General features: G+C 43.2%; 1 protein-coding gene across 1 annotated transcript in view; it reads left to right on the top strand.

Moving 5' to 3' along the window:
• The window catches only part of CCNI (cyclin I), a 51159-nt gene that overhangs the window by 15526 nt on the left and 21042 nt on the right, over positions 1-14591 (top strand). The window contains exon 2 of the mRNA XM_073542044.1: positions 461-617. Coding sequence (XP_073398145.1) covers positions 504-617 — 114 coding nt within the window. The 5' untranslated portion in view covers positions 461-503. The remainder of the gene's footprint in view (positions 1-460; positions 618-14591) is intronic.

Below are 14591 nucleotides of genomic sequence, written 5' to 3'. Positions count from 1 at the left end.
CCGCGACACAAGCCAAAAATGACTCTATGCCGCTGCTATATCGGAGTGAGATACAGTGACCACAACAAGTAATTTGCCAAAAATCCTACTGGGTTTGCACAATACATCTTGTGACCTGACGATGACTTATTGGTGAGACACCATTGCTGACAACCTAGAATGACCTGCACGATGGCACCAGATAAACACAGTTGCTACAGGTCATTTATACTGGGTAGTTATTAATCGCGTCAGGGTAAAAACCCTAGCTAAAATTTGTACTGTAAAATTGTATGTGATCTGATAATGAGCATTGGCCTTTCCCTTTCAAATTGTGCCTCACATCATGTTATTGTGATATTTATCTTAGTAACATTGTAGTCACATAATTTCTGATATTGCCTAACCCTATCTTGATCACAATCTCTTTTTTTTGTTGTGTGCACACTGTTCAACATGCCCTATGTTTCCTCTTTTGCAGGTAGCTGTATCCGGTTGGGTGGCAGGCGTATCCAAGGGGTGCCATGCGGTACTTTGGGCCCCTGGAGAGCCAGAGACTGTCCTTTCTTTTAGAAAGGGCAGTCTCTAGAGAAGCCCAGATGTGGAAGGTGTACGTGCATAAGACGCCAGCCAATCAGGTATGGATTTCAGGTTTCTTAAACTTTACTGATATAATAATTTATGTATGTAATTCTTAAAGGGAATTTGTCAGCAGGCTTTTTTAATATGACAGCAGCATGGTGTAGGGACAGAGACCCTGATTCCAGTGATGTATCACTTAGTTTACTGGGTGCAACAGTTATGATAGTCACAGTTTCCTCTGCTGCAGATGTAGCAGAGCTCAGTTGTTGATCTGTGTATATAGCCTAACCCACACCACAGCTTTCTGTGTACAATAGCGGCTCTATGTCATTACATAATCAGTGCTGGGGGTGTTTGGACTAGCATGCACTAGGTCAATTGTCCTGTAGTGATAATCTCCTGCTCATAAAACAATGATTGTATTGAATTAGTGAAGCGCAGCATAGTAAGTGACACATTGCTGGAATCAGAGCCTCTGCTCTTATGTCATGGCGCTCTCGCATTACACAGCAAAAAACTGTTGACATATTCCCTTTAATTGTTGATTAAAAAGGACCTGTCATCTTTCCTGACATATCTGCTTTAATTTCTAGGAGGAATCAAAAAGGAATTGTATGACTTAGAGGTCTAAGCAAATAAATTCTGAATTGTTATAATATGGGAAATAAAATTATTTACTAAAACTGAGATGTCAAGAGTGATTGCTGGTCCTCTTTAATATTAATATCACGCCCCCCAAGGAAGCGGCATTTCAGCCGCGAAACGTGCGTTGGGGTTCCAGGCCAGCACTTTCTTTACACCTTGCCATGATGGGTATGTTACTTTTGATTATCTGAGCTGCTTCTCATGCATTTCTAGCATTGGCTTATATTTATCCTCTAGGCATTGTTGCCGCTCAAGTTTATCATGCACATTGTCCTCTGTTTGATGTATTGATCCACTGTGGCTGCAAACTTTTTTGTGTGGCTGTTTTTTGACATGATGGGGTCCACATAGGTCACTAGACATGTGCACAGTACTTTGGACTTTATCATGCAATTACTAGCCACACTCATTTTTATACAAAGAGACACTTCTATTTGGACAATGTTCAACAAAGTATATCAATACTGAGGGTTAACTTTGCCACTTCGCTGATGCATGAAAAGCCTCTTTATGTGGGTATATATAGCTCTTTTTTTATGTCCCTGAATTGGCTATCCTTTTAGACCAATGCTTCTTTGTAGCTGTTCCTAATTTTCATGGAACTTAATATATGCACTTTATTGGGGGCTTGATCCCCCGCTTACTAAGTGATATTGCTTCAATGATAGCATGGAGTTATAAGATCTGGGCAACGTGCAACAAATTATGTAAGACTCAATTTAGTACCTATATATGCATTGTTTGCTCCCATCTATTGGAACAATAATACAGCTTCTGGCCTACTTACATCAATTGACTATTTAATTGTGCTGGCCTGGCTTTTCATTGGTTCTGGGTTATTTAGCTATTTGATGCCTCATCCAAATAATTTTTAAACGTGTCATGTTCTCTTTCATGTGCCCTTTTCTTGATATAATAAAAAAAATTGACTTATTTAAATAGCTTTGGACTCCATTTTTTCTCCTGTGTTTTATCATGCCGCCAAAGGAGTCGTCTCTATTGTAATTACTATTGAGGCCCGCTTTGTTCCTTTGCAGCACTTTTTCCACAACTTTCTTAACTTTTGCACAGTGCTGTAAAAATGTTCCCAAAAGTTATGCATCATCAACATTAAATATCTCTTTATATGGTTACTGTAAGCTTTTCCCCACTTATATAATCCCACACGTGGCTATACTAAGTTGTCTTTTTATGGCCTTCAGATAATGTTTCCAAGAAGCACGTCTCACTGTGAGGAATTTATAATTATAGGTTTTGTTAAAAGCTCCAGACAATACGTTACGCAGAAATGTAGCTATATTTTTTCTTTATACTGCTTTTTTCCTGATTTTGACAATTTAGATATGCTCATACTTGCCCCTTTGAGTCACAGTATAGTGTGTGCTAGAATACAGATTTTTTATTATTTTCTTATTTCTTTGATTTTTTTTTTTTTTTCAAGTATGCCAGTAACCGTACTAAAGGTAAAATACACTGCTCAGAAAAATAAAGGGAACACTAAGATACCACATCGTAGATATCACTGAATGAAATATCGCAGCTGCAAATCGTTATTCATTACATAGTGGCATGCGTTGAGAACAAGAAAACATAAAAATGATCAATGTAAATCAAAATTAATATCCCATGGAGGTCTGGATTTGGAAGGATACTCAAAATCAAAGTGGAAAATCAAATTACAGGCTGATGCAACTTCAGTGGAAATGCCTCAAGACAAGAAAATGATGCTCAGTAGTGTGTGTGGCCTCCACATGCCTGTTTGATCTCCCTATGACACCTGCGCATGCTCCTGATGTGACGGCGGATGTTGTCATGAGGGATCTCCTCCCAGACCTGGACTAAAGCATCTGCCAACTCCTGGACAGTCTGTGGTGCAACGTGACGTTGGTGGATGGAGCGAGACATGATGTCCCAGATGTGCTCAATCGGATTCAGGTCTGGGGAACCGGCGGGCCAGTCCGTGGCTTCAATGCCTTCATCTTGCAGGAACTGCTGACACACTCCAGCCACATGAGGTCTTGCATTGTCCTGCATTAGGAGGAACCCAGGGTCAACCGCACCAGGATCTCATCTCGGTACCTGATGGCAGTCAGGCTACCTCTGGCGAGCACATGGAGGGCTGTGCAACCCTCCAAAGAAATGCCACCCCACACCATTACTGACCCACTGCCAAACAGGTCATGCTTAAGGATGTTGCAGGCAGCAGATTGCTCTCCACGGCGTCTCCAGACTCTGTCACGTGTCACATGTGCTCAGTGTGAACCTGCTTTCATCTGTGAAGGGCACAGGGCGCCAGTGGTGAATTTGCCAATCCTGGTGTTCTGTGACAAATGCCAAGCATCCTGCATGGTGTTGGGATGTGAGCACAACCCCCATCTGTGGAAGTCGGGCACTCAGACCATCCCCATGGAGTCGGTTTCTAACAGTTTGTGCAGACATGCACATTTGTGGCCTGCTGGAGGTCATTTTGCAGGGCTCTGGCAGTGCTCCTCCTGTTCCGCCTTGCACAAAGGCTGAGGTAGCGGTCCTGCTGCTGGGTTGTTGCCCTCCTTTGGCCCCCTCCATGCTCCTGGTGTACTGGCCTGTCTTCTGGTAGCGCCTCCAGCCTCTGGACACTACGATGACAGCTCGCATTGATATGCCATCCTGGATGAGCTGCACTACCTGAGCCACTTGTATGGGTTGTAGAGTCCGTCTCATGCTACCACGAGTGTGAAAGCACAACCAACATTCAAAAGTGACCAAAACATCAGCCAGAAAGCACTAGTACTGAGATGTAGTCTGTGGTCCCAACCTGCAGAACCACTCCTTTATTGAGTGTGTCTTGATAAATGCCACTAATTTCCATCTGTTGTCTATTCCATTTGCTCAACAGCATGTGAAATTGATTGTCAATCAGTGTTGCTTCCTAAGTGGACAGTTTTATTTTACCGAAGTTTGATTTACTTGGAGTTATATTCTGTTGTTTAAGTCTTCCCTTTATTGTTTTGAGCAGTGTATATGCTGTGCCTTAAAAAGTGACATAAGCGGGCTTGAGGCTACTTCTACTAGGAAACATTTATTACTTTATGCTTTTCCTCAAGTGGCTGCATAAACTGACTTGTATAGAACATATATCTAAAAGTACTACACAAAAAACAATGTAAGTATATGAAGGGTGGGCTCTTAGAAATGTATCATTTCTGTTTATGCTTTGAAAATGGGTAAGAGGAAAAAAATAATTTTATGTTAGGTAGGCTTGTACCTTCAGTATATTTCTCTATCTTTATTTCTAGTTCTTTGTAAAGTATAAAATGTGCTTTCTGTATGGAATCGCTCTACAGTCACACCTGCAACATTGACTGCATGACTGTTAGGCTGGAATCACACTACTGTAGTGTATAAAAAAATCGATTCAGTGTTGATCCAGAAATGTAGGAAGAGTGTCATGCGAGTACAATGCGATTTTTCTCTCCTAGCATTAGCATAACATGTGTATGCACTGTGTTTTTAACATACCGTATTTTTTTAGATTATAAAATGCTCTGGATTATAAGACGCATCCCAAATTTTGAGGAGAAAAATAAGAAAAATATTTTTTAATAAAATGGTGGTGCTTCTTATAATCCATGCGTCTTATTGCTTACTGGGGGGTGGTGGCTGCGGTGAAGCGGGGTCCCAGGAACGCTGCTGCAGGAGGCAGGAGTGGGGTGATGCTGCAGACCACAGGCAGGAATGAGGGGGGGTCCGATGTGTGGCGCGCTGCTGTGTGGTTCTTGTGCTGCTGCAGGGGTCTTGTGCTGCTGCGTGTCTGGTGCTGCTGCCGGGTGTTTCCGGGTGCCCAGCGGTTGCTGGCCGGTGCTGCGTGGATGTCCAGCACTTGCCCGGGGCTCTGCCGACATTTTGCGACAGGCCAGAGCCCCGGCACTTCCACTGTTCCCTGTGCGGTGGACTGGACTCCGGGAATATGGCCGCTGCCGGGGGCGGCGCATGCGCAGATGGTGATCTCTGGAACAAGATCTCGAGAGATGAGATTTCAGCGCTGAAATCTCATCTCTCGAGATCTTGATCCCGAGATCACCATCTGCGCATGTGCCTCCCCCGGCGGCGGCCTTATTCCCGGAGTCCAGTCCACTGCACAGGGAAAAGTGGAAGTTCCGGGGCTTTGGCCTGTCGCAAAATGTTGGCAGAGCCCTGGGCAAGCGCCGGACAACCACGCAGCACTGCTGGGCACCGAAGACACCCACAGCATCGGTTAGCAACCGCTTGGCACCCGGAGACACCCGGACACCCCCTCATCCCAGCCTGCAGCCTATACCAATGGTATCGGTAAGTCATGTACGCTTTGTTAGACGCACCCCCATTTTACCCCCAAATTTGGGGAAAAAAAGTGCGTCTTACAAAGGGAAAAATACGGTAATCTTTTACATACTGTAATTCTCTATGTAATTTAAAGCTAGTTTATAAACTAATAAAGCAAACTTATATACAGATATAGATTGATGTCAGTGACATATTTAGTCATTGCTTTGTGTGTGTAGTTTTCTGTACTTGTTTTTAGCTAATAAATGAATTAAATGGCGTGGGTTCCCCCTTATTTTTAATAACCAGCTATGGCTAAGCAGAAAACTGTGAGCTGGTCTTATTAGTCTCTCTAAGGCGCTTATAAGCATGGAGCTTCCCAGCCTATTAATATCAGCTCACAGCTGTCTGCTTAGTTTTTGCTGGTTATTAAAAAGGACGGACCCAAAAAACTGACATGGGTTTCCCCCTATTTTCAATAACCAGGAAAGGTTAAGAAGACCGTTGTGGACTGATATTAATAGGCTGGGAATGTCAATGGATATTGGCCTCTTCCCAACCTAATTAGACTAGGCCTCAGCCGCACCAGAAATGGCGCATCCATTAGATGCCCCAATTGTGGCACTCAGCCTCGGCTCTTTCCGACTGCCCTGTTGTGGTGGCAGTCAGGGTAATGGTTTTGGGGTTGATGTCAACTGTGTTATGTCCACTGACATCAAACCCAGACACCCCCATTACTCACACCGTAGCCAAAAGAAAGAAACACACACGCGCACGAAAGTCCTTTAATTGTAAAAAGCACTCCTCGATAATTACCCTCTTTTAGCCATTTAAAAATAAAAATCAAAAATAAAATGATCCACAGGGTCTGCCATAAATCCATAATATGGACATCCCATGACGATCCCCGACTCTGTTACATCCGGAGGCTATGATGAGCGGAGACATCAGTAAAGTTACCGCTCACCACGGCTGCCTGAACACAGGGTAGTGTGTGAACCTGGCTGCTGTGACGAGCGGTGATGTCAGTAAGGTTACCGCAGTTCACAGCCTCTGAACTTTGGTAACCTTACTGACGTCACCGTTCGCAGCTCGAGAACTTACTGCCAGTTCTCACGCTGCAAGCAGTGACGTCAGTAAGGTTACCGCAGTTCAGCGGTTGCGGACTGCGATAACCTTACTGACATTGCCGCTCATCACAGCAGCCGAGTTCTCGCGCTACGCAGCGTGAGACCCAGCAATGGCTGAAGTCCAGTCTATAGAGCTGTGTCCTCTAAATGGAGATCCATGGACTGGTCAATGAAGACAAGGATCCTCGTGGGACCTCTTGGATTTTTTTTTTGTATGAATGGGTTAAAAGAGGGAATTTGTTGTGGAGTGCTTTTTTCAAATATAGGACAGATGCCTCTTCATTACTATCCCCTGGGTTTGATGTCAGAAGACATTACACATCTAACATCAACCCCAAAACCATTACCCCAATTGCCAATGCACCAGGGCAATCAGGAAGAGCCGAGGCTAGAGACTGAATTGGCTAATGGATGGGCCATTTTTGGGGTGACTGATGGCTGGTCTTATTACGCTGCGAAGGGGACAATATCCATGGCCCTTCCCAGCCATTAATCTCAGCCTGCAGCTATCTGCTTAGCCTTTGCTGGTTATTAAAAATAGGGGGGAACCACACGTCATCTTTTTTATGATCCCACTTTTTAAAGGGAACCTGTCACCCCCCCCCCAGGGCGTTTTTAACTAAAAGAGCCTTTAGCAGCACTAAGGCTGCATTCTGTGAAGCTGTGAAGGTGGCTCTTCTGTTTCTGACCCCCATTAACAGCGAAATATTGACTTTTATAACTAGGTCCTCATACCTGGAATCAGTCACAGCACCGCCTCCTCCTGTGTTGGATGCCGGAGGGCGCCTGCGTTATCCTAACAGTTCTTGGGCATGCGCAGTGCGTGCTGCCCGAGAACTGACATCAGGCTATCAAGCCTGCATGTTTTGGAGTCCCCTGATCCCGCCCCGCAGTGTGTTATGAAGTATTCACACTGCGGGGCTGGGAATCTTGCACCTGCGCATTGAACAGCTTTAACTCTGCCTGCCCCCATCTCCCTCCTCCTCTTTCGTTTTCCTCCTTTGGCAGCGTCTGATGAGCTGAGCAGTTCAATGGCAGTTCAGCTCATCAGACACTGCCAAAGGAGCAAAACTGTGCATCCTTTTTGACCTCATTAGTCAGAGAAACTAATATCTGCTATGTCCAATGTGTAACTGAGTGGTGCATCAGGGAGAACATTTACTGCAAAAACGGGGAGAGCGGAGTGGATTTCAGAAGTGGAAAGAGAACGAATTCTAACTGAAAATGGTTGTTAGAATGTTTTCTCTTGTTCCCACTATGGAGATGGTAGTTGTGCAGCTCCTGACATATACTTTGCAAGAACTGCTGCCCTTTTTCTCTGGATGGTCGCGTGATCTCTACTTTGTCTCCTTATTTATTTCTGCCGTCAGAAGGAGTACAAAAATATAAATGCTGAAAATTCAGCTGTGATAGTTTTATGGTTAGACATGCTCTTGGTTGGTCTAAGAGGCTGGAGTGATTTCCTCTTTGCATGCGCTCAGGGAGGCATCTTGCCAGCTGCTGGCAGATTTTGCGTTTGAAGTGCAGACACATTTGTTCTCATGTCAAAAATGAATGGATGGTTTGAACTTGACACGGATTTTGGCATCCAAGGCTTCCCTTCCCTTTTATCTTCAGGCTCTATTCACTTTTCCAGAAGTTATTTTCAATTTTTAAATCCGTTTAGGGATGATAAAAACAATAATAAAATATTCTAGTACAGGACCCATTCATTGGAATAGCTGAAACCTACTTTTTAGGTGGGTCAAAATAACATAGCGTGCATGATTTTTTTTTTTTTATCTGGCCAGTCAAAAACCCCCCCTAAAAAAAACAGTTACTAGGTTGTAAATGGATTCTTGGTGGGCGGGAGGGGTTAGCATTAAAATCTATGGAAAATGGATTATATCAGAAAATTGTTTATGATGTCATCGGTTAACATTGTTTTGTTATTACTGTGCGTACCCCCAACATTAGAGCTATTCAGAGACCCTCCTAGTGATAATGGATCCGTCCTAAAAATAGGGTGCAAACGAATGAAAAATGGAAACCAAAGTGTTCGTCTTTCAATGGATTCACTTTTCTAAAGCTGGGCCCATTCGAAAATGAAAACTTTGGTATTCATTTTGTTATTTTTTAATGAATCCTGTTTATTTTTTAAATACTGGATCTGTTGCCAACTCATGACAACTAGACATGTGAACATAGCCTTAAAGGATCAAAACATAGAAATGGTTTGAAAATAACCGAAGTAGGTTATCTACCACTATTGTGTATGACATTAATATCAATCTAGATAATTAAAATGCCAAAGGGTTGTCTTTACTCTGACTGGCGCATGACAATTCTAGGGACTTGATAAGGGTCCTGTCTTCCTTCCTAAGGCTGTGTGCACACGGTGCGGATTCTGCTGCGTTTCCGCAGCGGTTTTGGCCCTGCGGAAACGCAGCAGTTCCGCAGACCAAGTACAGTACAATGAAAGCCTATGGGTTTTCAAAAACGCTGTGCTGACGGTGCAGTTTTGCTGCAGTTTACAAACCGCAGCATGTCAATTGTTTGGGCGGTTTCCGCAGCGGTTTCACACCTTTAACATAGTAGAGGTGTGAAACCGCAGACCAAACCGCAGGTCACTTTACCTGCGGTTTTACCTGCAGTTCCGCGTGGAAAAAATGCAGGTGAATCTGCAGTGTGTGCACATAGCCTCAGCCATTAGCCTTGGGAACCAGCACTAAATAATAACTCAACATTTTGGGCTCTGATTAAAATAAGTTATAATGGGGCACATTTACTAAAACAACCTGTTAGTTTGCTTATTTTGCACCAGTAATTTGCATCAAAATTTTGGCTCAATTCTGGCGCACAATACGGCACCTAAGACCGCATGCATTACTGTCCCTGCTAAGCTATGCCTCCAGGTCAAGAGTTTCAAAAGGTGTCAAAGACCCAAAATAAATCTGGTGTAAGCTATGGAAGAAGCTAAGCCATAATTGTGGCATGTTTAGCATAGCTAGTGTTCAGAAATGTGTCTTTTTGCTCAATGGCTTACAGCTTATCTATAGTGCTCGCTTCTGGGTCAGCTAGTTCCTACAGTGAGTGATTTCTTTATACAGGGGAAATTACAGAATGTCGTTTATGGACCCAATCTATCACAAGTTTAACAATCGCAATGCAATCTGTATTCTTTTTACATCAATATTTTACGCGTCTTAAGGCTTTTGTCATTGTAGTAGGTTTTTTTTGTCGTTAGACACAGGGTTTTCCTGTAATCATTGTGATAGCGGATTTTCGAGATTTTGTTGAATGTGGGAAAACAACTTCTTCTGCTGGAATGGTGACGGCCCATCACAGGAACATGCCAGTCACATGTCTTCTGCTCTTCTCTACTTCGTGCTGCTGTGATGACACGGGGACGTTGCGGCAATAGAACATTAGCTACAGGAATCTGGAAGTATTGTATTGAAACAAATGACTCAAGACAACTCATTAAAAGGAAAGTGGTTACATTATTAATTCTGCTCAAACCACGGGCAGCATAAAAAGACTGGCTCCTACACTACAAACATATATTTTTTTACTATGAAATGTTGTGAAATTCCAGAGCAAACCTTAGTTAAGAGCGTAGCCGTGAATAAGTTGACTAGTCCGAGAGGTGTGGGACCCATTGGCTTCTTATCCTGCATTATTGACAGGTCTTTCCTTACACACATACAGTAGTCACAACTACACCAGAACCTGCGACTCCATTCTGCAAACAGCGCTGGTGATAGAAGCGTGAGAATTAGAAGCACTGGACGACAGGGTCTGTCCAGCCACTAAGGTTAGAGTGGCTGGAAGCTGTAGTGCCATCCAGTCTGACAGTATGGGTGTGTGTGCTTCTAGCTGAAGTTATCAGTTCCCTGCTCCAGCCAAATGGAGAGCACCACACCCTACTAAAGCTTCCAGCTTACTGCTGGAAGCTGCCAGGTATAGCTTAGTGTTTCCTGGTTAGGTGTGCGTCTTCTCCTCCTAGTTTGTTTAGTGTACTCCTGTTTTGGTCCCAGCTATGCTTACAGATCTTGATTTTGTTCATGTGACCTCTCGGCTCTGACCCTGCTTGGCTTCCATTTCTACCTCTGGACAGCAGCCCTTCCATGATAGCATTCTAAAGGGTCCTGTTGTAAAACCAGAATCCTGTACAGAGGTTAGAGGGTATTGGGATTTCTTTGGAGTCTGCCATAAGGAGTGGCTTGTGCCAAGTCTATCCAAGGCAGCCCTTTGAGAAGTCAGTGGGGATCTACCTTTTGGACTAGTCATCTCAACCCCTCATATTGCATTTTCCTCTTCTACAAGACACCAAAGTTGCCTTACATGTGAAACAGTCTGGTGAATGTATTATTCCATGTCTGATTTTTTTGTGTTTTAATGTCCTGAGGCATACTTTTTAGTAATAGTCTGTATTATGTGCTTACGAGAAGGTTATATTTGCTTCTGCAAGTCAGAGCTACACAATTATGGTGCAGATTGTTTAAATCCCAGTCATTAAATAAGTGGCGTGTCTGCCGAGGAGTTTTATTGTTGTATATACAGGAGGCACAGAATATAATTAAGTATTTTTTAGCCTACAGGTCTGCGCTTGTGCCCCCTTTATGTTATAGTCCACCTATGGAATTCTGTCCTTTTTCTGATAAATGTAACTATTATTTTGGTTCTGTTCCTGCTGGCAGCATAGTTCTCTTCCATCAGTCTTCCATTACCCATGACGGTAATGGTGTGTTGTATTATTTTGCATGGTTAAAAAAAAAAACAAAACAAGAAAAAGTACCAAAGGATCCCTCTGTAGGTTAATGGAATCCTTTAGAATCCACAACGTCCTCTTCACATATGTTTGGCGATCTAGTTTTGTTTTGGAAAGCCACGCGGAACTGATACCATAATTGATCCCGTGCCAGTGTATGGGAGCAGTTTTATTCACCGACACTGCACACAGCATTTGTCAGACCAAAATGTCATTGGTTGTGTTGCGCTCAAAAAGGCGGCTATATTTCACAATGTATAGGCGATTAGTGGATTACGTCGCTAATAGGTTTATCTTGTAAACAAAATCACCTTTGTATACGGTCTACCTTGTATGAAATGCCATAATGTAGGATGCCGCGCCTATGGAAAAAAGCATGCAACATACGCCAGCTTAGAGTGTTCCACAAGGTCACCTCCTCCGGGCTACTGAGGCCTATGGATACTTATACACCGGATGCTTTCCTGGCACATAGGCCGAAGAAAGCATCAAAATGAAACAGGCCCTAACTGCAGGCATTAACTGATGACAGAAGGGAGAGCTTTCTGTTTTCATGTTGGATTTTCCTGGGGAAGTTGGTTGTTCTCTGCCCCTTAACTGTTGAATAGAGTACAAACTTCATTTCTGTAGCACCAATATATTCTGCAGCGCTTCATAATTGGGGGAGTAAGAAGCAAACAGGACCAGTAATCAAAAAATGAAACCGACGAGAGGTCCCTGCTCTTATTAATCATGCAGACAAACATAGAAATCAGACAAGTGAAGAATGAGGTGGGTAGAAAGGCAAAATGAGCAATTGTAAGTACACCGTGCTATATAATCTGATGATTGCACAATATTTAGAGGATAAACAATTTGATAGGAGATAGAATGGCTTCTTTGATGATCAGAAGAGGGTTCTGCTGCAGCAAGTTTCCTCCCAGTTGTCTTGCTTTGTTTTTCTTCCACCCTGGTCATTGTGGCCTTTACTGAGTTCCTTTAATAAATAGTGTCTATCTGTTTTTTTGTATTCTAACTTCTATATCACAATAGAGCTGACATTGTAAAGAAAGTGATAGTATTCTAACATCATAGATTGATTCCTCGTATTGCGGCTCTGCCCAGGCCGAAGCGGCCGTGCCTTCCATTATGCAGGTTATCATTAGCTGCCCTATACTTTACTTTGGCTTTGGAATGGGAGCCAGAAGCTTACTTTTCCCACGTTCATTGCTGGATCATGTGGAGCTTTAAAGTTGAATCCCAAGCCACTGTTTTCAATTTGTGTTAGGAGTAGACTCAGGAGGTTGTAGGGTCAGTGCCTAAGTACACAACACGACTGTTATTATTTCATTATCCTCATTCAGATCTGAGGGGGCTTTAAAGCTAAGTACACAGCAGATAGTGCATTGGTGTTAGGTGCTTCCAAATTCTCTGCCTCTAAAGTTTTCCATGCTCATAGTATGTATTGATTGACGTCATCCATGCAGCAGACAACTGGCTGATCGCTCGTCTTACAGGGCAGTTGTCCATGCGCAGTCGCCAATAGAACATATTGTAAAAACTTTTCATTAATGCTTAAGATATTTAAGGAAAAACACTTCTGGCATGTTCCTAACGAATCTTCTTCAAAATCTATGTAAGAACGCTGCTTTAGAGATGCCCGTTTGCGAAGTTTTCACTGTTCTTCGCTGTCTTTTTGTCACTTTATTTGCGTCATATTGTGGTGAAATCTCATTTTTGCTGGCACTGTAAAAAGCAGCTTTTAATTTGCACAAAACTACAGCAAAAACGCCTGTGAACACAGCCTAAGACGTACCCATAGTTGCAGAAGGCCTATAGAGTGGTTCTCCTTAACTAATAGATTATTGAACTTGCAGCCAAAACCTTAGTGCGTTCTTTAGGCGTCTTGTTTGGGTTGTGGTGTTGTACCTTGTACAGTATGATACATCATGAAGTCTTGGCGACCTTTGCATCCAGACAGAAGACGTGCTGCACCTTGCAACACTCGCAGACATAATCAGAATAGTCCCCTATGCTCTAGTTGTGGCAAATGAACCTCGACAATGCACTTCCCACCAGCAATGATAAGAAAAGGCTGATGCAGGACTTTTTACCTCCTCTCAAACAACCCGGGAGTATTTTCAGCTGCGTCCGTCATCATATGAATAAGTAGTTTCTGCTTTCAGAATTAATAGAAAATATTCTGTTACTGTGCGTTCAGGAAACAAGTTTTTTCTAATATTTGTTTTCTCTCTTTTTCCGTTGGCACATCCTTATGGGAACCTAGAGGTAAACTATCAGATATAGTACACAATTCACGGACATTATGCAAAGAGTATGTAGACCTTCGTCACTGCTGAGGTCCATCCTCTATGTTTGCCCCTTTGGCGGTTTTCTCTAATGTCTACTATGTGCATTAGCCATTTGGTAGATCTTCTCGTGGACCAAGGTGCATGCTCGCGAGAAAACATAGCCAAATTCTTCAGTGGCCCCACAGATCTTCTTGATTGTCAGTGTTTTCTCGCAGTTGCCACAATCTGGTGCTGACGCTACACTCCTTCTAGTGCCCAGTGCTGTCCGTTAGGCCTCATTCACATGGCCGTATGTTTGATCAGTATTTCATCAGTATTTGTATGCCAGAAGCATCTCCAAAACACAAAACAGGTGTCAGTCTTTAAATTATAGTTTTTCTCTGTAATTTCCACTTCTGGCTTTGGCACACTAACACTGATACAAAATACTGACGTGTGTATGACGGTGGGTGTTCCTGCAGAGACCTCTGCTGACTGCAGTATCTGATAGCGGCTGAGGTTCAGCAAGTCCAGTGCCATTCATTTGGCTGGTGAACACATTCTTTTCTGCAATATCTAGAGACCATTACTTTTTATCCGGTGTATATTGCTTTTTTATTTAGTATACAGTTGTAGAATGTCCACTGTTGTTCTCTGACCTTCACTTAAAGGGAATCTGTCACCCCTTTTTTGAGATAGCATATAATGATATCATTCAGTTGTGTGTCACATAAGGATTCTCTTAGTACTTTTGCTTCCCCCTGACCCCGCAGCTTTCATGCATAAATACCTTTTTTATATCGGTTCAGATGTATGTAAACTGTCACGGTCTGGTCCGCTGGGCGGGGCTTATTCACCTGCTCCCCCCTCCTGTCTTGCGCTACGCATTTCTTCTTGTGTAGAGCAAGACAGGGAGGGGGGAGCAGGTGAATAAGCCCCGCCCAGCGGACC

The sequence above is a fragment of the Dendrobates tinctorius genome, unplaced genomic scaffold (genome assembly GCF_039654945.1).
Source record: "Dendrobates tinctorius isolate UK_male_01 unplaced genomic scaffold, ASM3965494v1 ptg000011l, whole genome shotgun sequence".
NCBI classification, from domain to species: Eukaryota; Metazoa; Chordata; class Amphibia; order Anura; family Dendrobatidae; genus Dendrobates; species Dendrobates tinctorius.
The sequence above is the reverse complement of the archived record's forward strand: the minus strand, read 5'-3'. Positions and strand labels throughout refer to the sequence as shown.